The sequence below is a fragment of the Sebastes umbrosus genome, chromosome 7 (assembly GCF_015220745.1).
Source record: "Sebastes umbrosus isolate fSebUmb1 chromosome 7, fSebUmb1.pri, whole genome shotgun sequence".
NCBI classification, from domain to species: domain Eukaryota; kingdom Metazoa; phylum Chordata; class Actinopteri; order Perciformes; family Sebastidae; genus Sebastes; species Sebastes umbrosus.
This window is the reverse complement of record NC_051275.1, coordinates 32,193,153-32,216,058: the sequence shown is the minus strand read 5'-3', so window position 1 is coordinate 32,216,058 and position 22,906 is coordinate 32,193,153. Positions and strand designations below refer to the sequence as shown.

At 41.7% G+C, this 22,906-nt stretch overlaps 1 protein-coding gene and 1 long non-coding RNA gene across 10 annotated transcripts in view; one reads left to right on the top strand and one right to left on the bottom strand.

Annotated features, from left to right (window-relative positions):
- mark4 (microtubule affinity regulating kinase 4) overlaps positions 1–22,906 on the bottom strand; it is a 71,396-nt gene that overhangs the window by 21,128 nt on the left and 27,362 nt on the right. For all 9 annotated transcript variants that reach the window (XR_005207636.1, XR_005207637.1, XM_037775845.1 and 6 more), the window contains 11 exons: positions 22,411–22,464; positions 6,278–6,326; positions 6,126–6,191; positions 4,814–4,884; positions 4,419–4,475; positions 3,793–4,029; positions 3,262–3,381; positions 3,063–3,162; positions 1,619–1,728; positions 1,078–1,276; positions 87–307 (listed from right to left, as the gene is read on the bottom strand). Coding sequence is in view for 7 of the 9 variants with exons in the window: in XM_037775845.1 (XP_037631773.1) it covers positions 87–307; positions 1,078–1,276; positions 1,619–1,728; positions 3,063–3,162; positions 3,262–3,381; positions 3,793–4,029; positions 4,419–4,475; positions 4,814–4,884; positions 6,126–6,191; positions 6,278–6,326; positions 22,411–22,464 (1,284 nt within the window). In the remaining 2 variants the exon portion in view is untranslated. The remainder of the gene's footprint in view (positions 1–86; positions 308–1,077; positions 1,277–1,618; positions 1,729–3,062; positions 3,163–3,261; positions 3,382–3,792; positions 4,030–4,418; positions 4,476–4,813; positions 4,885–6,125; positions 6,192–6,277; positions 6,327–22,410; positions 22,465–22,906) is intronic.
- Positions 705–17,511, top strand: LOC119491673. Its single transcript, XR_005207638.1, has 3 exons — positions 705–714; positions 7,617–7,621; positions 16,029–17,511. It is a non-coding gene; the product is annotated as an uncharacterized LOC119491673 (long non-coding RNA).

Genomic DNA, 22,906 nt, shown 5'->3' with positions numbered 1-22,906 from the left:
GTTCTATTGATAAGGGATTAAAAGGAGACAGATGTCTGAATCTGGATAATTCATCAAACCCACAAAACATCCTTTTGGCCTCTCACCGTGGTTGTGTTGACTTCCTTGCGCCGGTCGGGTATCTCTGCCTTGTTGGGGTTGTGGGCGGAGCTGACCATGGGGCTGGAGGGAGTCGGGATGCTACGGGAGCCGACGGTACTGGTGCTCGGCTTGCGGCTTGACAGACGCTCCTCCTTAAGCCCCGCCGCTTCGCCCACACCGCTGGGACTCCGCTTGGGGTTCGTCGTACCTGGAACCGCCGGACCACCTGAGGGAAAGGACACAGAGTTCTCAGTGAGGTAGATTTCTGTCATTTCAGAATTAATATGTGTTTTCGGACCGGAGGAACTTTTTCATAGTTCTAAGAAAACACTTTTTATTGTGTCCGCACCGCAAGAACTAGGATCGATCGTTGTTCTTAGAACGCTGTTTTGAGGGACTTTTTTAGCTCCTATTTCAGAGTCGGAACTCCCCCAGCACAAGAGGAACCGTGAGTGACGTAAGTGTACGTTAACTGGTCAACCACATGAGCCAATGCAGCACCGGCAACCGCCATTTATAAAAGTCCGTTAGCCGTGTAAACAACAGACAACAGCTCACAACGAAACAAATGGAAGAAAACACGGACCAATGGACAGTGAAGTCCATAAGAAGTGAAATCGAAGAGGTACTTTGGTGACGGCTATTTTGCTTTAGTTTATATGATTGTGGCATGTAAAAGAGTTGTTCAATTATTTCTATATTACTGAAAAAAGCTAAGAGCTTGCGAAACATAGCAAACTAGCTGCTCACCGATCTCCCAGCTGGAGATGTGTGCGAGCGGCGCCGGCGGGCTTACGTCACTTCAGCGTTCCTATTGCCGGTGCAAATGCAAACATTAAAAAGCCCTTGAAGGTATGCAGTTCTTGGGGGAGCTCTGCAGTAGGCAGTTCCTCTCAGGGAGTCCCCAGAACTGTTAGGTCTGAAAACGCCTACTCTAACTAATCACAAAACAGGCTGAACTCCACTATGTCACTAATCTCGCTATTTTGCTCTTACAGAAGTCGGAGTGCCGTCTCTGGCGGTGGTAAGTGGAGGCGCTGCGCTGCGCCTTGTGGCCAGAGGAGGAGGAAGAAGGTGCAGCAGAGGAGGAGGAGGAGGAGGAGGCGGTGTGTTTGCTGGTTCCGTTGGTGATGGCGCTGGTTCGGACTCGAGCCAGACTCAGACTGCTGCCCGACCGAGTCACGGTGCCTTCCGTCTGAGAGACGAACAGACACAGAAAGAAGAAAACTATTTACACGTACAATATGACTGGAGACGGGCATTGATGAGGTACTTTACAGCTTCTCTCCGTGCATCAACTCAGGGATATAAACCAAGACCATGTTAGTCCGGTACTGTTAATTTCAAAAGTGAGCATTATGAGCTGTTAATGACATAAAAGGCACCCTCTCCATCCTGAACCTAACTCCCATTCTGTGGTATCTGTGGTGGAGCTTATCTGGCAAAAGATATAACATACACTGTCAAATAAAGTCATAAACCATTACCTCATACTCTACAAAAAAACAACAACAAACAAATAAGCCGATACACTCACCTCATTCTTGCGTCCCAGCAGCAGGTACGTGGCGGTGACCTCATTGTACTTCTGACTATTCAGCGAATCTCTGATCTCATCTCTGGTGAAGCCCATCCCAACCATCACCTCTAGAATGAGACAGATGAAATTACAAACATCGTAACTCCACAGGTTCCCACAACAAGTGACAAGCTGAACAGGAAACACGCAGGTCGACCTTCTGCACAGTTATGGAAGGTTTAATCTCAGTGCTGGATCTATATCTATATGCAGGATCTGAACTTAACACCTACCAAGAGCTTAGCGCCATTACAACATGTGTGGAGCACCATGTAGGTCAGCTTTAATGGTTACTAATTTATGACGTCCTATAGTACATTAATGTAAAGGAAGCTTTGAGTGATGCAATATGCCAGATCTCTGGTATAAGCTTTCTCTGGGGGGTTGAACAGTGCACCAAAACGTCTCTAAAGGGATAGTGGGTAGTTTGGGTGTTTTGAAGTGGGGTTGTATGAGGTTCTTATCCATATTCAGTGTATTACCTACAGTAGATGACGGTCAGCACGCCCCCAGTTTGGAGAAACAGACAGGAGCAAAGTAATGTACTGCTGTGGACGGGGGCAGCAGCAAAACACATTTTAGACACAAAAAAAATCTGTTTAAGTGTACGCTATATTTCGAATATTTTCGCCAGTTTACCTTATCGTGAAACAACTATACAGTCTATGTTTTCAACGGGGAACTTAAGCCATTATGCTCTCGCCAAAGCCACCAGACTGCAGTGAAAAAAATTGAAATTATACCTCACAGAACGAGGGAGTTGTTGGTCTAACGCTGCATTGATTGGTTAGTTTATTTGTGTTATTGCATGACTTTGGTTAGTTTGGATTCACCGAAGTCACACAATATCACAAACTAACAAACCGATCGAGGCAGCGGTGGACCAGCACACCCCGTGTTCTGCGAGGTAAAATTACAGGTTTTTCCAATGGAGTCTGGCGGCTCTGGCGAGAGCATAGATGGATACAACGGCTTCAGTTCCCCGTCGGAAACATAGACTGTATAGCTGTCTGACGGCGAGGTAAACCGGCAAAAATATTTTAAATATAGCGTACATTTAATGATTTTTTTAGGTGTCTAAAATCTGTTTAGCTGCTGCCCCCGTCAATAGCAGTACATTGCTTTGCTCCCGTGCTGGTAGTCCTGTCTGATTCTCCAAACTGGGGGCGTGCCGACCGTCATCTACTATAGATAATACACTGACTATGGATACATACCTCATATAACACCACTTCAAAACACCCAAACTAGCAGTCAGAGGCCTCAGCTACACATTCCCAGCTTAACCTCACTGAATATTTCTGTATACTGTTACAGTAATGGGCCACACGATCCAACTCATCAACAGACAGTTACAGTATCAGTAAAAATAAATGAAAAGTAAAAGGTGTTTGTTTCTCACCAATACGGCTGGTATTGTTAAAGTCCTCAACAGGCTCTGTGTGGGGCTGCAGATCCTCGCCATCATAGCCGATATTAATCCACTTATCTTTCATTATTTGCTGGTGGGGGAAGAGAAGCAGAGCTCAGTATTTATAGACACTAATGTGGTCAACGATTTGAACGTGCTGTTATGTATGGGCTGCATGTTTCCTCCTCACCTCCAGCGAGCAGCGTTTGGTTGGGTTGAGGACCAGGAAGCGGCGCAGGATTCCCTCGCAGTCTGTCGACATGTAGAAGGGCACGCGATATTTCCCCCTCAAAACACGCTCACGCAGCTCCTGAACGCAACACACATTGATACACAATGAATTTCCATAACAGCGACACTGAATCAATAAAAGATCAAGACTAGGGATGCACCGATCCAAATTTTTCAGTCCTGATACGGATACCTGGGCTTTGGGTTCTGATCCGATACCAGTGTTTAATTACTAAGTTGTATGCCTCACTGTGTGGAAGTGACTCATTCTTTCATGTGTAAGGCAACATCAGGCTTGACTTAAACAACGCTTTCCTAACTTTGTAAAACAAAATGTAACAAATAAAAACATAGATATAAATGTACTGAATTGTATAGTTGTTCTATAGTTCTTCAGAGGAGCCTTCAGTCACCTCAAATGACATTTATACTGGACCATAGACAGTACACAGTCTACGTACTGGACCTAAACAGCCTCCACGTCACCCACCTTTAGGTTCTGTCCGTCAAAGGGCAAGGACCCGCTGACCAATGTGTACAGGATGACACCCAGGCTCCAGATGTCCACCTCAGGGCCGTCGTACTTCTTCCCCTGGAAGAGCTCTGGGGCGGCGTAGGGCGGCGAGCCGCAGAACGTGTCCAGTTTACTGCCCGCAGTGAACTCGTTGCTGAAGCCAAAGTCGGCTATTTTGATGTTGGAGTCGGCGTCTAGTAGCAAGTTCTCCGCCTGCACGAAACGACATAGACAGGAAAACTATGAGCACAGGGCTGAAAAAGGTTATTTGCAACTTAAATCCCTGATTTCTTTCAGTGCCGTCATACAGGAAGTGATGTTTTTTCTGCATTTGTAGTGGCATGAGATGGAGGGCGTATATTCAATTTTTGCAGTAGCAGATATAAATAAATGGTAGTTGTAGTTCAAACATCATTTCACTCACCTCTTGATGCCATACAGAACAATTTGTGGAAAGTTATGGTTATCAGCTTTAAAGTAAATGTCTGTTACTATTATTCATCAACATGTGTAAAACTAATACATACAGTCTGTTTAATATGTGTTAATGACGGGGTTCATAAACCCTTTTCATTATTTTTCTTGTTGCATCGTGTAATCACCTTCAAGTCTCTGTGAACGATTTTCTTCAGATGACAGTAGTGCACCGCCGACACAATCTGAGGAGAGAAAACAAGACAAATGAGAGAAGGTAACTAACATGTAAGTGGAAGCTAAACTAGGAGCTCCATTCACACATTTACAAGCCCTCCATGACCAACAATAGAACTCAATATCACAGATTAAAAACTGGATTTCTTACTGTGCGATCACACCTGCTGTTTTGTTTTATTTGTTCTGCATTTCTGTGTTGGTCTGCTTTAGGTTCACAGTTAGAAGCAAACTAGCGACTATAAAGGATAAGTCACATCAGCTCTCTAGTAGCTCTGATTTTAGACAGACAGACAGACAGACAGACAGACGGGTGACGTACAGTAAGGTATGAGGTTTAACTGACCTGTCTGAACTTTGCTCTGGCCTCTTTCTCCTTCATTCTGCCATGAGCCACGAGGTAGTCGAACACTTCGCCTGGAGGGAAAATGAAAGGTTCAGGCAAGCATGGAAGTAGTTTAACAGTCACATGTTCAATACACTTTCCAGTTGTACATGACTAGAAACTGTCACCAACAATTAGGTTGTCCATATTAACAGTTTTGGTGCTCATTCTTTCTGCAGATATCAATGCTCAGTTCTGTTTTTGCTGCGACACCTCTGCCCACCTCCCAGCAAATGTTTAACTCCCTGCAGCTCATAAACCAACACTCGCAGAAGATATAGATGTGTGAATTCAGAATGTTTCTCCCCTCAGTATGTGTTCATGTGTTATTAAAATATCCGACACTCTGCCGGCTGTTTATGAGTTTAGAGTCAGGTCTGCGTCAGGCTTGCACAAATATGTTTTTGAGCATCACCGGAGCAAATGTAGCACAACTGGAAAGGGTTGAAACCTGATATATATATAAGTGTCCTGACTAAAAATATCGGGGTATGTATGTGTAGGCGTTCATGTGTAGGAAAGAGAAAATAACTACCACGACTTCCAATACGTCAGTCTATGTCCTCAAATATTCCTGGAGTGTTAACATTATTTTCAGCTCATTAACCCATTGGTGCCCGATGACTATATTTAGTATGACAAGGAAAAAATGCCACGATGTTTGTTCTGATTGGTCTAAAGTCTTCAAATTTGGTACGGACATATTTTGGGCAAGTATCTATTGGTACAACTCTGTTTTCCATATTTAATATTTTTATTACACTGCATTTGTGTACATAGTAGGGATGTAAGAAAAATACATCTTTTAGCAATACTAATATAATACTAAAATTGCAATAAGATTGAATCGTGACTTAAGTATCAGAGATCCTAAATAGCAAAACGGGCTGAGGTTGAGCTGAACACAGCAGCATGTCGGCTCCTTATTAGGTATGTGAAGTAAGAGATCACACAATGTACAGAGAGAGAGCAGCGGAGGGAGATTAAGGGATCACGAGGAGAGAAGAAAGAAAAATAGAGAAGCTGCAAAAATAGAGAGGAGTGCATGGGAAACAGCTGAACAACGTTAAAGAGATGAGATGAATAGAAGAGCACAACAAAAGACAGTAGAGCACAGAGACAGACATGAGAATGAAAGTGGAGACAAAAGGGACTGAACTCAATGGTTTAGTTCATCGGTTGTACTGTATAACTCAGTCAAAGTAATCAGTCTAATTAACACCATTCAACACTGGGCCATCATGATGATGAGGATGGTGGAGATGTCACTCACCTCCGCTGGCGTACTCCATAATCAGGTAAAGAGTCTTCTCAGTCTCGATCACCTCAAACAACTGCACTGTAACACGCAGAAGAAGAGGCGTTAACACAAAGGCCGGCATGGAAACACACACACACAAGATAATAACCTGGAGCGTAACTCACCTATGTTGGGATGGTTGAGAGTTTTCATGATGCGTACCTCTCGAAACAGCTGAAAATAAAATGTAAAAAAGGGAGAAAATGAACCGTCAGACTCAGTTATTCTTGTCACTTCTCATTATAAGATTACACAAAAGTTCTATGCAGAATATTTCACAGATACATTGCATAAAATACACATTTAAGTATTCAAAATCTAAGGGTTGAATCAAAGTCATGTTAACTCCAGTGATTTATACCAGTTTTAAGAGACTAGGTTGCAATGTAAGCACAGACCAAAGATTTTCACTGCCAACGAATGTGTGTTATAATTGTTGTGCCTATGACGAATAAACAAACTTATCCTACTTATCACATGTCAGTGAATCATATACAAATATAAATATGCATGTATGGTTGCAATCAATATATGGAGACACAATGAACAATACTTCAGTAAAATGCACTTGAGTGAATGAAAACCCCCACATCTGAGTCGGTTTTAAAGTCTTTTCTTTGTGCTTCACTTCTCACATGTTCATCTTAATTATTTCTCATTCATTAATTGTTCTTCAGTTAATTCATACAACCCACAGCTGGACACCGTTCCCCCTCACTCCCCTCACTCATCTTTCCGACCACCTCTAGACCCGGGCCACCCAAGGGAGTGTGTCCCCCCGGTGCTAGGCCGACAGCGGGGCCTCCTCCCCTGGGTGAGCTCTCCCTCTGCCCGCCCCTCATCATCCATCACTGAGATCCAGACTGCTGCCTCATCCTGCCACTCTCCATACCATCTATCTCTCCCTCTCTGTCTAATTAAAGTAACGTATTTGTCTGTGAACTCCATTTTAAGAGATTACAGAGGGGGAAAGCGCCAGGCTAGATGCATCACAGTGGAACATGCTGATGATGTTTTTAACACCAGATGGAATTACAGCAAACTGAACCACAGAGATGATGAAAATCAGAGAAATCACAGAAAACATCAGGGGAAAAGACCCTTCAAATTGGATTTAAAACTAACATATATGCGTTAAAGGTTTGGGATTCTGCCAATTAAATGCACACGTGTTTATAAGGGTCTGCAAACAGCCTCTGTGACGTGTAATGAAGCCATTCATCCATCATTACTTTGATGTGTCAGAGTGAGACATTCTGACCCTGGAGGGGAAGATGTGGGGTCATGACAAAAAAAAAAAATTGTGTGTTACAAGAGCAGAGTGTGTCAGGACTATTTCTGTATCTGCAAGAAAATGAGGCAAATTAACAAAGCACAGGAGACGAAAACATTAGGAATGTAAGAAGGAAGGAAGGAAAGGTAAAATGGTACACAGCCAGAAGTGAAACTGATGTGTATTAGTAGTGTTTGTGTCATTTATTGCTCAGTAAATCCCTCAGCAAACCTGCTTAAATTCTTTAAGAATAAATAACACGAGTGAAAAAATATGAAAGCACAGAAAAAAGAAAGAGACAAAGAGGAGAGACAGCGAAAAATACAAAAGCAGGAAATGCACTGATGCCTTCATTTTCAGCTGCCCTGTGAGACACACTCCCCCCTTATTTATCTCCCTCTCTATCTCCGTTACTATCATATAAAAAACAGATACAATACCCATCTTTCATGCTCTTATGGTTACATTTCATAATTTGTATACTACAGTAGACTCTTACAACCAACTCTTGTTGCTTATGAAATGAAAAAGGTGTTTGATCTATGATCTTAAAGGGATATTTCAGGTGTTTTGAAGTGAGGTAGTATGAGGTATTTATCCATAGTCAGTGTATTTAGAATATTTTCACCGCTATATTGCCATCAGAAAGCCCTTTCTGACGGGGAACTGAAGCCGTTATATTGCTCTCTTCAAAGCCACCAGACTCCTTTAACAAAAAATGTGATTTTACCTTGCAGAACAGAAAGGGAGCTGCTGGTCTACCGTTAGTTAGTTTGTGTTATTGTGTTATTGTGTGACTTTGGTTAGTTCGGATTCACCAAAGTCACACAATAACACAAACAAACTAACCGATCAAGGCAGCGGTAGACCAGCAGCTCCCTTTCTGTTCTGCAAGGTAAAATGACTGTTTTTGTCAAAGGAGTCTGGTGGCTTTGAAGAGAGCATAACGGCTTCAGTTCCCCGTCAGAAAGTGATGTCTGACGGCACGATGCTTTGCTCCCATGCTGGTACTCCTGTCTGTTTCTCTAAACTAGGGGCGTCCTGACCATCATCTACTGTAGGTAATACACTGACTACGGATCAGTACCTCAAACAACCCCACTTCAAAACACCTAAACTATCCCTTTAATTCAGTGGTCAATAGGCAAACTCACAATAAATAAATAAATATGAAGATTAACGCTTTTCCAAAAGTGAAATATGAGTAAACTGGTTTTCGATGCATTTCCATTTTACTACATTCCTGAATGCACCTGGCTTCAGATAAAGGAGCTCAACAACAGCCATCTGTTATTACTACACTGTGTTATGTTACAGTGTGTAGCTGCCATCAGTGGAGCGATGGAGTGATGGACCAGACAGACGCCTGCTTTTCTGCGTCTGCTCAGATTTAGTTGTGCTGATGTGAGGAGCTGCAGTGAGATGAACTCACATTTAAGACAGAGGGAGACATCATATAGACTGACTGACTGATTAGCATAGTTATTTGCAGCTAACTGCATGTGTATGCATGTGTACATTTATTAACGGAATGTTATTTTGTTAAATATTCAGAAAGTACGACATTAAAAAACAGAAAAGATGAGGAAAAAAAAGCGGGCGGAAGATGTCATGAACTATGACCGTGTAGACTACAGTACTACACATTTAATTAACATAACGTGACATATACTACTTGTCCAGGGGTTGGCTAGCATATTAACATATGCACTGCTTCATATTCATACTGAATTGAATTAATCACATTTTCAGACCTGCCAGCTGCTGAGCGTGTCCAGTCAAAGATGGCAGCAGCGCCTCACATGAGAGAATATGTTTCCTTGGAGCCACGTGCTCTAGGAATTTGCTTTCACACAACAACACTTTCCACGCTGACATAACTTTAGAGTCGCCCGAGGCCATGTGTGTGTGTGTGTGAGTGTTTTCACAGATATCATCTGAGACAGATTCCTGGTATGCAACAGACCCAGAGGAAAAACACCAGTTTAGTTGGCACATGCAAACACACACATACACACACACACATACACACACACACATACACACACTAACTAACTAACTGGGCCATGCTGTACAGCCAAATGTAGGTTTTATGCCCAGATAAGACACTTAATACTTCAAAAAGATATTTAAATTACAAACAACTACCACAAGAACTGATGGAAGATGTTTTATTATAATGTTATTATAAACTGCCAATTTTTATAATCTTTTAATTGTTCAATTTCTCTGCTTTATAACATTGTAAACTGAAAATGTTTGTGTTTTGGACTTTTGGTCAGACAAAACAAGCCATTTAATAAGACCCCACCACTGGCTGTGAAAAATAATGCTTAATAATTCTTAGTTGCAGCTAGGACTGTCACAATATCAGATTTTTACTCCAGGATTATTTTGACCAAAGGAATTCATGATAACAATTTTATTGCCACATCTAAAGAAAATATGAAAATAATGTTATAAGTCAAATTTAACTTTGTTTATTGTGCATTTTGTCTTGTTCTTGCAAATTAATTACACTTAGAATTTGAGTGGAGAGAGGTGGAGAGAGAGTCTGTAACCATAACTGTACAAAAGTGTGATTTAAGAGGTGCTAGATTATGTACGCAATATTATCGTACGTGTATTATTAACAAGATATCATTATTTAATTTTAATATCACGGTTATGGTCAACACCGGTATATCGCGACACCCCTAGTTGCAGCCATACACTGATTTCTGATTAACTTCTCATATAAAAAGGCAGACGTGCACAGCTGCAGTGATTTAACATCCCGTCTGTTATTTTTAAAACCCTGATGTGAATTTATACGAAGAAGAACAATTGGAGAAGCATTCACACATAAGAACCACAGGACAATGTGTTATAATAAACATGAGTTTCTATTCTTCTCCGTCAGTCTTTCTGCTCAGTGCTCTTAAAATGGGAAGCTGCATCGTCATAAAAACACACGCACGCACGCACGCACGCACGCACGCACGCACGCACGCACGCACGCACGCACGCACGCACGCACGCACGCACGCACGCACGCACGCACGCACGCACGCACGCACGCACGTCCACTGGGAGTGTGTGTAATTGAATTAAGGTGCATGGTGCATCAGCTGTTCATCTGAGCTTTAAGAAGAATTATCGGCTAAGCCTTTCCTCCCTCACCTCACTCTCCTGTACACCCATTTACCTTTCTCTGTCTCTCACTCTCTCCCCCTCTCTCCTATACTCGTTCGTCATCTGTTTTCACGCCTTTTTTTCTGCCCACTTGGTCCACTAACCATAACTGAATGTGTGACCACTGCTTGCCGGGATGCTGCGTATTTAGAGATTTAAAAAAAAACTAATTGTTTTTAAAACAGAGTACGGCTGAAAAGAGACTGAAAAGCACAATATGCAATGTTCTGCAAATAAGAGTCTTTCAATCAAAACAATAATAAAAGACGGAGTTTGGTGATTGTTGTGAAACAGCGTGGGATCATGGGAGTTGCTGCCATCACCAACCATTGCCATCAATGCATTCAGCTTCTCCCAGTTATTATTCCTTCAGTGTTCATCATTCAGGAGGTTTTCACCAGGAGTATAATTATTATAATTTGACCAAACAAACTGACCCGGTGACTCTGTTTGCTGAACGCAGGAAGTCCCAGTGGGGCTGCGAGCTGAGCTGCTGCTAACGTTTGCTCGGCTTGTTTCTCTGATAACTTAAGATCCAGACATTCAGGAGGTTGTTACAAGGAGCCGATTTATCCACAGAGGTCTCCTCCTCTCCAAAACAAACGGACCCGGTAATTAAAACCAGCAAAAACACTGAATAAAGCAGTTTCTCTTTAAAAATCTGTGTTTCTCCGATGTTGTTCGGCGGACAGGATGCTGCCGTTAACGTTTGCTCAGCTTGTTTCTCTGACAACTTCAGATCCAGACATCCGATGACTAAAATCATTCATCCATTTAAAATATGTACTTAAAAACAACCTATATCTAAAAAGTGCATCATCAATATGTGGCTTAAAACTGGATACAAATTAAATTTATGACACCATTGGCAGACGACCGAATGAAACAGACCATTACCTCGATTAAAACTACGGATTTATCTACATTTGAAAATTGTTGTAAACATTTGGGATAATGTAAATACACAACTCAACAAAATATATAACATAGGTCTAACTGTTTTGACCTAAGTGCCTTTAAGAAGCAGAAACCTCAGCAGCTGGCCAGGACATTGTTGAGTCACTGGTATTGATTGAACAGTCCAATCAATCTTCAGCTCTTACTGCTGTAATGTGGCAGTTATAACGTTTCTTATTACGCTTTTATTTTGTAGATTAAAACCATTTCTCGGTGAAAGCAAAAAATGTCCGATTTTTCCCATTGCGTCCAAATGCAGCATTTGTCCACTGATCCAACAGAATAACTCCACTCTGCTGCCTTATTATGTTCACCCTCTGTTCTCCTGGTTATCTCCCATGGCGATGGCCCCCGCGTCACAGTTGCCATGCCAACCCAGGTATTTAATCCCTGGGCCTGAATCTCCGGCTTCCCAGGGGGTTGTGGGAAGTCGTGGAACGCCAAGCACATGGAAGGAGACCTACTAACACACAGCTGCTGCCGTGTGGAGTCCTCATATCACAAAAATATGTATGATTTTTGTGTTTTAACGAATTATGACTAGCCTTAAAGGGAGAATTTTATGTGGATGTCTAATCAGTGCTGATGGTAAATGCTAAGATTTAGTTGTGCAACTTTTCCCCCGTTCCAGAACATATTTAAATATCTGACAGTGGTGGATTATTTTCCAGCATCCTTCACTTTTCCTCTCCTCATCTTCTTCTTCCTTCCTTTCAGGCAGAATTAATCAACTTCTGAGCGTTTACATCCTCTCCGTCTCTCTCCGTCTCTCTCCGTCTCTCTCCGTCTTTGCCAGGAAGTATTAATCAACTGCTAAATCGAAGTTCTCACTGCATTTCTACCAGGATTTACACAAAGCAACTTAATGACCGACTGTCGAGTTTTCTCTCTCTCATTTTGAGAGTAGTGCTGTGTGGGTTTGATTCATGTGTCTGGTCTGCCAGTCTGGTGACCTTTGACCTGTTTATCCAGGCTGTGTATTCGTATTTTTCTCTTTTTCGCAATGAAATGAGAAATGAGGAATAGATAATGCTCGTCTAGCTGACATATTTAAATAGCCAGCCCCGTCACATCTCTACCGCAAGACGCTCAGTCTAAAACACTGCAGTACTCACACACAACGTAAAAAAAACACACTTCCTCTTATCAGCCGCAGCCAATCATGAGACCAGAGAGATTCAGAGAAATATAGGGGGAAGAGTGAAAGAATGAGAGGGATGAATGAACACACAGACCTCTCTCTCTACTCCCACGTCAGAGAACCAATTGTGAATAAACCTCTGCTTTTGTGTGTAAACTCTGAATGAAGTGATATAAAATGTTTCATCTCAACCGCAGTCAACAATGGACTGTCTCTCAGTCAGTATATGGCGACTACTTACTGCAAAATTGGATTTGTCGCACCTATAGGCTAGGCTTGCCGCGGTAGTCTGTGTTACAGTACACGATGTTCAGGCATACACTGATAACTCTACCTGCCCAAGCCCCCCACCGTCTTTTTGCTTTAGAAATAAAACTCATTTAGTTCATTTTTGCATATCATCTCGTGATTCGAGAGACGAGGCATCACGTTGGCCGCTCCACATTTGCAAAAAAATTGAGGTCTAGGCTACTTTATCTAAATTCGGGGTGTCCGACACAACTCGTCGCCTCTGGAAACTCCCGAGAAACTTTTAAACTAACCGTTGTCTATCCAAAATAAAGACACATTCAGCAACTACGTGGCTTATTTCTTGCATAGAATGTTTTCAGAAACACATTTTGGTGAACTATTTTCGTGATATAAGAGAAGAAAGTTTCCAAACGAGCCGCCATGTTTGTTCCGGTGCTGAGAGCAGCAGCCCACGAGGGAAAGCGTTCGTCCAAAAAGGTGCCTAGTGCCATCAAGCATCCAATGTTGGGAAGCAAGGCGATCCCTCGTGATAAAAAACGCCCCCGACCAACCCGTTGAGCGAGACACTGAACCCCAAGTTGCTCCCCGGGCGCTTCACATCAGCCCACTGCTCCTTAATGCTTAGGATGGGTTAAATGCAGAGTCGAATTTCATGCATGTACCTGTATGTAATAAAGTTTAAGGAAGTGTTCCTTTTGCGTGTGAAGACAAGTTGGCACAGTAGCTGCTGAGTGTTGTTCTGGTAGGATTAATCAGGTCATGTTGGCCTGGTAGCCTGAAGCCCAAATAATACTTGTGGATTAAGGGGTTACCGGGTCGGTTGCAGAGGCTTTGTGCACCAGAGCTAAAGGTGCACCTCCACAACTATACAACTACACCTCAGGGCAACTGTATAGATATCAGATCACAAAGACAAAGACTGGTCAGTTTGGACGTCAAGTGTTTTCTCTTACATGTTTCTGATGCCGGTAGAGATCGCTGAAACCAAAGACAACATTCAAGTATGTCTAGTAATCCAGGAAAACTATTTCCTTTGCATTTGATTATCACAAAGTGAATGAAAAAATCCCAACAAAATAATTTAAGCTATTAACTAATGCATGGCAGTGGTCTCTTTTTTCAGAAAACCTTCCCAGTGTCACTCTCTATATCACAAAATGAGCAAAAGGATGTCAACATGATGCTTTTGATATATAAACTAAAGCATGAAAAGTGTGTTGCAGTACTGCTATCAACCGGTGAAATCCAACTATAAATCAATACCTGTGCCGCATACAAAATAAAATTTTGCTTGATTGCTTGTCCCAGAACAAATTCAATATTTAAGAAACCTGAGCAACAATTTTTAATAGAATAAAGTCTCCAACATGGTGTGATCAAGGTAAACAGAACTACCTCAGACTCATTTTACCAGGAGGGCTAAGCTTTAGGGATGTTTATGTTTAATCCTCAACAAAGAATTAATCACAATAAGCCCACTTAGTGCAACATGTGACAACTAAATGAAATAAAGTTTAAGTTGTACTAGGAAATGATTTACATTATTAATACCTCATCACAAAATCTAGCCCGCCAAACACGTCTGAATTATGGATTGTTTAAAGTAATCTTCTACTTCTGCCAGAGACATTTCAGATGTGTATTTAAACAAAGATCTGAGGAAAATCCTTCAGTCTACGAGACACTTCAGCACATGTCGATGCCTCTCTAGCGGGGTTAAAGTCCCGCCGAATGTTTTGGGGCACTCTAATGAGCAACATTACTCAAGGATTTGCCTTCGCTCTTTCTCTTGTCGCCGGGGAACATCTGAATAGACTTTTGACCTTGTTTCTCCTTTTGTTGCCTGTTGCTGGGAGCGCTGCCCTTCTTCTACATTATCCCACTATAAGCGCACTCTCCTCCCGATATAGCTCCATCCCCTTAATGTACAGCAGTAATTGGAGCTCCCAGGCCTGTCGATGAGAAGAGCTGAATCATTAATGTAGAGTAGCTGCGGTTTTATCCAGGCCTGTTTGACCCAGATCATAAGAAGTCTGACTCAGCTTGAGTAAAAGGAGAATTAAATATAGTTCAGGGGAAGGAGAGAGTGAAAATCCCAGGCCCAAGAGTACAGACGCAAAGAGACGAAACTCAGGTGCTTTTTTGACAACAGCTGCGGTAGCGCTACCGCCATTTTGGACTGAAAACGCCATTGAGTCCATTGCCATGAATGTATAAAGAGACGTCTGTAAATCAGAGTAAATCAACCTCCCAGTTCGAACACTTAAATAGCCCTCATTTAAACCCTTAAGTCCTAAAAGTTGTAAAATTACCTAACAGCTGAGTCCAGATTTATTTTCCTCGTCATAATGAGCGTGCATCAGACCCACTGGACCGCACCGCCCTGCACGCTCATATGACATATCTGGTTCTGCCAGCTTCCTGTTAGCTGCATACGGCTGTAATAATGGATATAATGGCTGTAATTCATCACTTTTATTATCTTCTAATACACCCATGTGCCGTATGCTGTCAGCCTGTACCGTGGTGGATGTATTAACGTCTCTGTTCCCAAACAACCGGCTATCGGCGAGTAGCTAGTAGTGCTAGTAGCACAACATCAACAGAATTTAATGGAGTTGTAGGCTATTTACTAACATGCAGGGCAAAAGCACAGGACACAACCTCTTCTACATCTGTGGTCTGTGTCTGTGGTCTGTTGGACTCCATTTTGGAAAAAGATTGAGAAATCTGTGTGCTGGATTTTTCTAACTTCAATTTATGTCCATCACTCACTTTCTGCTCCTCTGGGAAGCAGCCGTTCAAAAAAGTTAAATAAATAAGTAGGTAAATAGTTATAATAGTATGCATATTTATAATATTTTTATTGTTCAACACAGGTCATTTCGGTAGAGACATTAAATATTACAAAAGAATAGAAATAATTTTGTTTTACATTTGTGCGTCGAACGTTTTACCAACGTCTGGTAGTCTCTTTCAGTCCAAAATGGCAGAAGTGTAGCTGTGCTGCTGGGCGCTGACGTTGCAATGGAACAAACATTTGACTTTCACTTCTTAGCAAGATACATTCTTTGCCCAGGCGGGGCATCTTACTTCTCTTCTTCTACTGGTCTGTTCTCGTTGCTTTGAAGATGAGCATGTGGGAAAACCTTCTGCTCTCGCTCTGTCCGCCCTCTTGCTCCTTTATTATCTAATTATTCCCTTTACACTCTGGAACAATAACAACAACGCATACAGCAGCAACAATGTGATTATACACAGACAGACACCCACATGGGGACAATATGCTGCATACAATAGCAATGCAGATAATGGCATTACACGTGCGTACAAAAGGCAGAGCAGAGACCGTGTCGGGCTGCGAGTTTATCCGCCTGTTATGATATACGCAGGCCCACACACGCACGCACGCGCACACACACACACACACACACACACACACACACACACACACTGTCTGGTCTCTTCGGTTCTGCTCTGTATCTTGTCTTTCTCAAGGTCCCTGCTCCTGTGCCAAGGCCTCAATAACACCCCCACCCCACCCCGACCCGGTCGCCCCTTTTGTTTGCCTGTCTGGAATTCAGCTCCTGGCTGAGGGGGGCCTGGGCGAGGGACAAAACACACTTCACAGCGTTAGATGGTGGCCCAAACACCGTCCTGCACGCACACACATACACAACATTGGAAGGCTGCCCACAAAACTCTCCCGTTCTCAGAGTACCACCAGGCTTTTGATGGGGCCCTGCACTGTCTGGCAGATTATCCAACAACACACGGCAGGGAAGAGTGCATTAAAAACACACTCGGTCCTGAATGTTGCTATTACGGCCGTGGAGTTTTAAGATACGAACAGCAGATCTTTTAGTAAATTATTCCCCAAAATTTCAGTGGACAAATCTGTTTTCCATTTCTGACATCATGCACGGTCTGCAACTCTTATGGTGCGTTCAGGTGTGAGTAGGACAGTCAGGATTTCCATCTCAGCTTATAAACACCTTTGCAAATAGATTTATATACTCTTCTGTAAGACAAAACACCCAAAGGCACATGGTAAACAAGAATAAACTGTTTACAGAGGGTGCAGCTTTGCAATTTGGAGATTTGCTCAGCAGAGATTTGCACTCTACTAAAAGCTCTTTAGTTGGTGTGTGCAACAACAGAAGACAATTTGGGGTTTTTTCCACTTCACTTTACTATAAAAATGTTACTACAAGGGCCTTGATTTTGATGTAACCTCTGTGATGAAGACTCTTTATGATTTGCATCAATCGTGTGATCAATTTGCTGTTGTATGTTGTTGTGCATCAACAAGCTAACTAACCGACCGAGGCAGCGGTAGACCAGTAACTCCCACGAGGTAAAATTACTGTAAAATTATTATTTTTTTAAATTTTTTTAATGGAGTTTGGTTGCTTTGGTGAGAGCAAAGATAACGACATCAGTTCTCCGTCGGAAACATAGACTGTATAGCTCTCTGACAGCAAGGTAAAATATTCTAAATACAGTGTATACTTAAACTGATATTGATTATTTTAGGTGGCAAAAATATGTTTTGCTGCTGCCCCCGTCCACAGCAGTACATTACTTTACTCCCGTGCTGGTAGTCCTGTCTGTTTCTCCAAACTGGGGGCGCGCCGACTGTCATCTACTGTAGGTAATACACTGACTATGGACAAGTATCTCATACAACCCCACTTCAAAACACCCAAACTATCCCTTTAATGTCCATACTGGAGCAGGCTGACGCTTAGGTGAAGTAGGGATCTTGCACTGTGGTACTTTAGCAGTACTGGCTGTTCTCCAGAAACACTGGAACCTCACAGTTCCTACGTCCCTGAAATAGTTTTAGGAGACATAGTGTAGTGTTCCAGATGGTGGAGAGTACAGCTGTGATTACAGTAGAACTACTACTGCAACACAACGCCTGGGGAGAATAGAAAGAGAGAAGTGGGACACGGAGCTAGAGTAAAGAGAACTAAATAAAAGAGTTGATAAAGAGAGAATAAAAAAGAAGAGAGAGAGACGGAGAGAATAAGACAGAATATGAAGCGTAACAGAGTGTGAAGAGAAAGAGAGAGCAAGGAGGAGAGGAAGCAGAGAGCTCCTGTGTGCTTCTATTTCAACCCAACTGTGAATACTCCATCTTTTGAATATTAATATTGTGAAAATAAAAATGCAAATTATGTGCATTTCCATTAAGGACACTGAAGGAATCTCCCATGAAAGACAGAAGTCTGATTAATGTTGGACAAATACACTTTAAGTGTCAGCTAATGGTGCACTTATTTCATGTTTTCATCCAAAGACAAAGACACATCAGCTAATGGTCATTACACCAAAATGGAACAGGGAGACAGCAGGTCGGACATTTCCTGATATTCCTCCAGAAAGCATTTTAAAAAGTCCAGCAGCCTCGCGTGATCCAGAATGATCCAGTAGTTTAAAGCCTCCATCATTTAATCAGTAAATATGTCTCACTTTCAATTTATTGCATAAAACCTTCATAAAAACATTTTTAAGAGAGGAGAAATCTTATATTTCAGCTTTTATACTCAACTTTAGGGAATAAATTGGCAGCAATTTTGATAATTGATTAATTTTTTGAGTTGATATCTCAAGCAAAAGCAAAAGCTTTTCTCTGTTGTATATCATTAAAGGGGTGCAATTAACGGTTATTTTCATTGTCAATCAATCTAACGATTATTTTCTCGATTATCATTTCAGTCTATAAAACGTCAGCAATTGGTGAAAAATGTTGATCAATGTTTCCCAAAGACCAAGATGACGTCTTCAATTATCTTGTTTTGTCCACAACTGAAAGATACTCAGTTTACTGTCATAGAGGAGGAAAGAAACCAGAAAATATTCACATTTAAGAAGCTGCGATCAGAGAATTTAGATTTTTTTTTTTTTTTTTTAAATACTCAAACCTATTAATCCATTATCAAAATAGTTTGCGATTAAATTAATAGTTGACAGCTAATCAAGTAATCGTTGCAGCTCTAATATCTTACAAAATTGATGTCTAATCAAATTAAACATTTGTTTCAGCCCTAGTTTGTAGATAATAGAAAAAGTGAAAGCAGGAAAAAGAGACAGGCAGTGAGAGAGAGGTTATGTGTCCGACAGACAAAGAGATGGAGAGGGACGGTGTCACCTGGCAGCATGCATAGCGTCCTACACTAACTACAATAATGCTGACAGGACAGGACGCAACTGGCAGCGCTGCGCTATGCAGCAGTAGACCGCTACCGCTCTGCTGCAGAACACATGCACACACACACACAGCACTGAACCAGCCGTGTTAAAACCAAAGTCTTAGCTTAAAGATTTGAAGAGCACATTCATGGTGTAACTGAGTTGGCATCTCACTGTTGGAACAGAAGGCAAATAAAGTGAATCTCACGGCTGCTGTTCAGCAGAAGAAGGTCTGTGTTCCCACACACACACACACACACACACACACACACACACACACACACACACACACACACACACACACACACACACACACACACACACACACACACACACACACACACACACACACACACACACACACACACACACACACACACATATACAGATAACCACCCATCACCCTGGCTTCACCTCTGATAAAAAGAGTCAATAGTTTATCAGGTGGCGATAACACTGACACAATGTTAACTGAGCAGTGAAGCACGTTTTTATAGAATATAACTGCAAAACAGTATTTTATAAAAAATGAAAAGTTATACAAAAAAGTAGTTTATGACTTGGTCGAATTGGATTTCTGAGATATAAAGTGATCAACTTCAACTTTGGTTGGACACAATAACAAACAGAAAGTAGTCAGAGCAGCAGTGATAAACTCTGCCAGTATCTAGGCCAGGTGGACCAACTATCGCACAGAGCCAGACAACCATCAATACCCCAACTCTGTGTTATCAATAGAGTCAAACCCAGCCCGGACCGGTTAGCTAACCAGCTGAGTACCCATCAATAGGCTAACTGTGTGCATACGTGTGTGATGCAGTATCGATCTCGATGATGTAACTGAGTGGATTTGTTGCATTTGTGAAGGTGCTGATAGAGAAGACTCACAATCAGACCACAGTTTGGTGGTCGGCAGAACAAAGAGCGACTTGTATGAACTGTGAGAACAGAACCTGCACACAAGGTTAAAACTATCTCTAAATGACAAAAGACAAGAGACCACAGAGAAAACAAAAAGGGTGAAAAAAAAAGCATGTCTTACAGGACATGCCTTTAAAAGGTACGATTTCAAAGTCAATTAAACTATGTTGACAACATATTCATTATTTGAGTCAATTCTCAAACAAAATTGCTAAACAACAGCTTCTTAACATGTTTTTTCTCTGTTTTATAACGTTGTAAACTGTAAATTGTAAAACTCTCTGGATTTTGGACTGTTTGTCGTACAAAAGAAGATCTTTGAAAGAAATTGTGAAAATCTTCTTTCACTATTTCCTGACATTTTATAAACAAAACAATGAATCAATCAGTTGAAAAAAAATAAACAGCAGATTAATTAATGATGGAAATTAAAGTTAGCTCAGCTGCAACTACGCATGGGACGATATGAAAATGATGCTGGCCAAGATAATTTGCGATTCACGATATTATCCCGATAATCATCAAATTATGCATAAAACTTTAAAAATGGCACTAAAATGTACTGGAGTCACTTTACCATTTTGTTATTAAATATATACAATATATTCCAATTTCAGATATGACGGACATCTTTTTTTAGTGAAAAACCAACAATCTTAAAGCTACTAAATGCAAAATTAGTTGCATTTCTTTTGCCTCCGCATGGCTCTCAACATGGCGCAGCTGAGCCGGCGGCTCACAGCTAACGGTGCTAACAGTGCTAACAAAGGTAACAGTGCTGACAGAGCTAACAGTGTCAACCTGGGATGGAACCGGAGGGTGGGTGCTACGCTTCTGTGGCATTGGTCGGGACGGCGTTATCAGCTGTAACCGAGCAGCAGACTTGAGCTAGCCAGTGGGACATGCTCACATGCACTAACATGCACTGAAAGGCACGCAGAGGGAGAGTGACTTCATTCTCTGCTCAGGTAGACATCACTTCTATTTTTCACCTCTCTTCCATCACAGCAGGCTCGACAGCTTTTTTAAGTCACTCGTGAGGATCACTCATAACTGTTAAAGGATGTAACTAATCTAAACTAAACTAAACATATGTTCGTATAGCTTAACATTAAACTATGTGCAACTGTTTTGGTAGCTTCACCTCTGACCCTGCAACTATCACAATGTTCTTCTCCAGCGAATGATGCAAGATTTACTTTTTCCCCTCAACAGAGAGAAGATTAACCTGCACTGATTGCATGAAACAGTCACGAGGATGTCTTAAACCTGATGGAGCAGTTATTACAGACACCAATATTTCAACACTGCTTCATTTATTTTCAGAGGTGGATATTCCACCAACAAAGCCAGATGAGAAAACACAACTGCAACTTTAACTGCTTGAATGAAAAAAAACAAAATGCAGCCCTGAGGCTGTTTCTCACTCAATTTCGTTTCATTAGATCGCTCTCAATCAACACACGCACATACACACAAGCAAATGGCGGCAGCAGGCCAAGTTCAGACAGGAGAGAGCTTAATCTCATTAGAGCCATGAGTGCAACACATGAGGTTAATACATGACCCCAGACGAGCACACAGTGACGTACATTACTCAGAGTATTTAACCTAGTTAGCTCCAGTGGACTCAATGCTTCGCCAGCTTATTGAAATGTCTGTTTGGAACTTTATTGATTTTAGAAAGGAAATAAAATAAAACTGGTCAGACAAGTTCTTCATCAAACAGTAGTGCAACAGCTGAAGTTGGAAAGAGGCTTTTTCTCCTGCAGCCACTTGTGCACTCAACATTTAATAAATCCTCCCTGAACTGATGATGCAGATGTTCTTCAGCTCTTAACCTGCAGCCAGTAACAGCTTCCCCAACACTAAGCGTCACATGACAACCAAAAGGTCAAAGTTCACACAACTGCTGCACACAAGGGTCATCTGAGAGTTACAACCTGAGGCAAAACAACACATGAAGACGCTACTGTGTTCAATGATGCAACACGAATGCAAATAAACACACTTAAGACACCAGACTGACTGAGCTTAAAGGTAAGCAGGGGTGAGACAGAGATCACTAAAAAAAACAAAATAGGGAAACAGTAATGATGTGTTCATAATAAAAGTAAAGAATACATCATAAGCAGCTAATTTTCTGCTCAAAGAAAATTAGGGATCAACACGAATTTGATGTACGTAGGCTGAAAATACCCATCAGCCAAACAACCAAAAACATCTGTATCTGTGTGTTTAATGGTGGCTGCTTGTACTCCAGTCTTTGATTCATCTTAGCAAACAAGTCTACACACATATGGACACACACACACACACACACACAGTAACATGTCACTCACCTTCTGTAGGCTGGTTGGGTTGAGTTGTGTTTTATCGATGATCTTTATTGCAACCTGGGAGGAAACAATAGAAAAAGAAATGAACAAAAACAAATCAGATTTGGCCGTTCAATACAAAGATTTGACTATTCTTTTTTTTTTTCTTCATATGTCTCGACTCTCTGGCGATCCGAAAATCCATTGGCATGACTTTCAGTGGTGATTTCGACCACATTAACATAGTCAAATGCGGTTCGCCACAGTTTCATAATGAACCGAAAATATTTGTACACTTCTCCATGTGCACCGCGACCAGCTTTAGGACGGCTTGGAAAGGCCCAGTTGAAGGTTGTCTTGAAACACTGACCCCGTCTCGTTTACATGCTTTGTGGGTGTGACTTTTTTGCCGCGTCATCATGTCACCATTCATATCTATACAACCAATGTGTTTATGATTAAACTGTTTAAAAGAGCAGAAAGTTCTTCAGACAGCCTCTAAAAAAAAAAAAAAAACAAC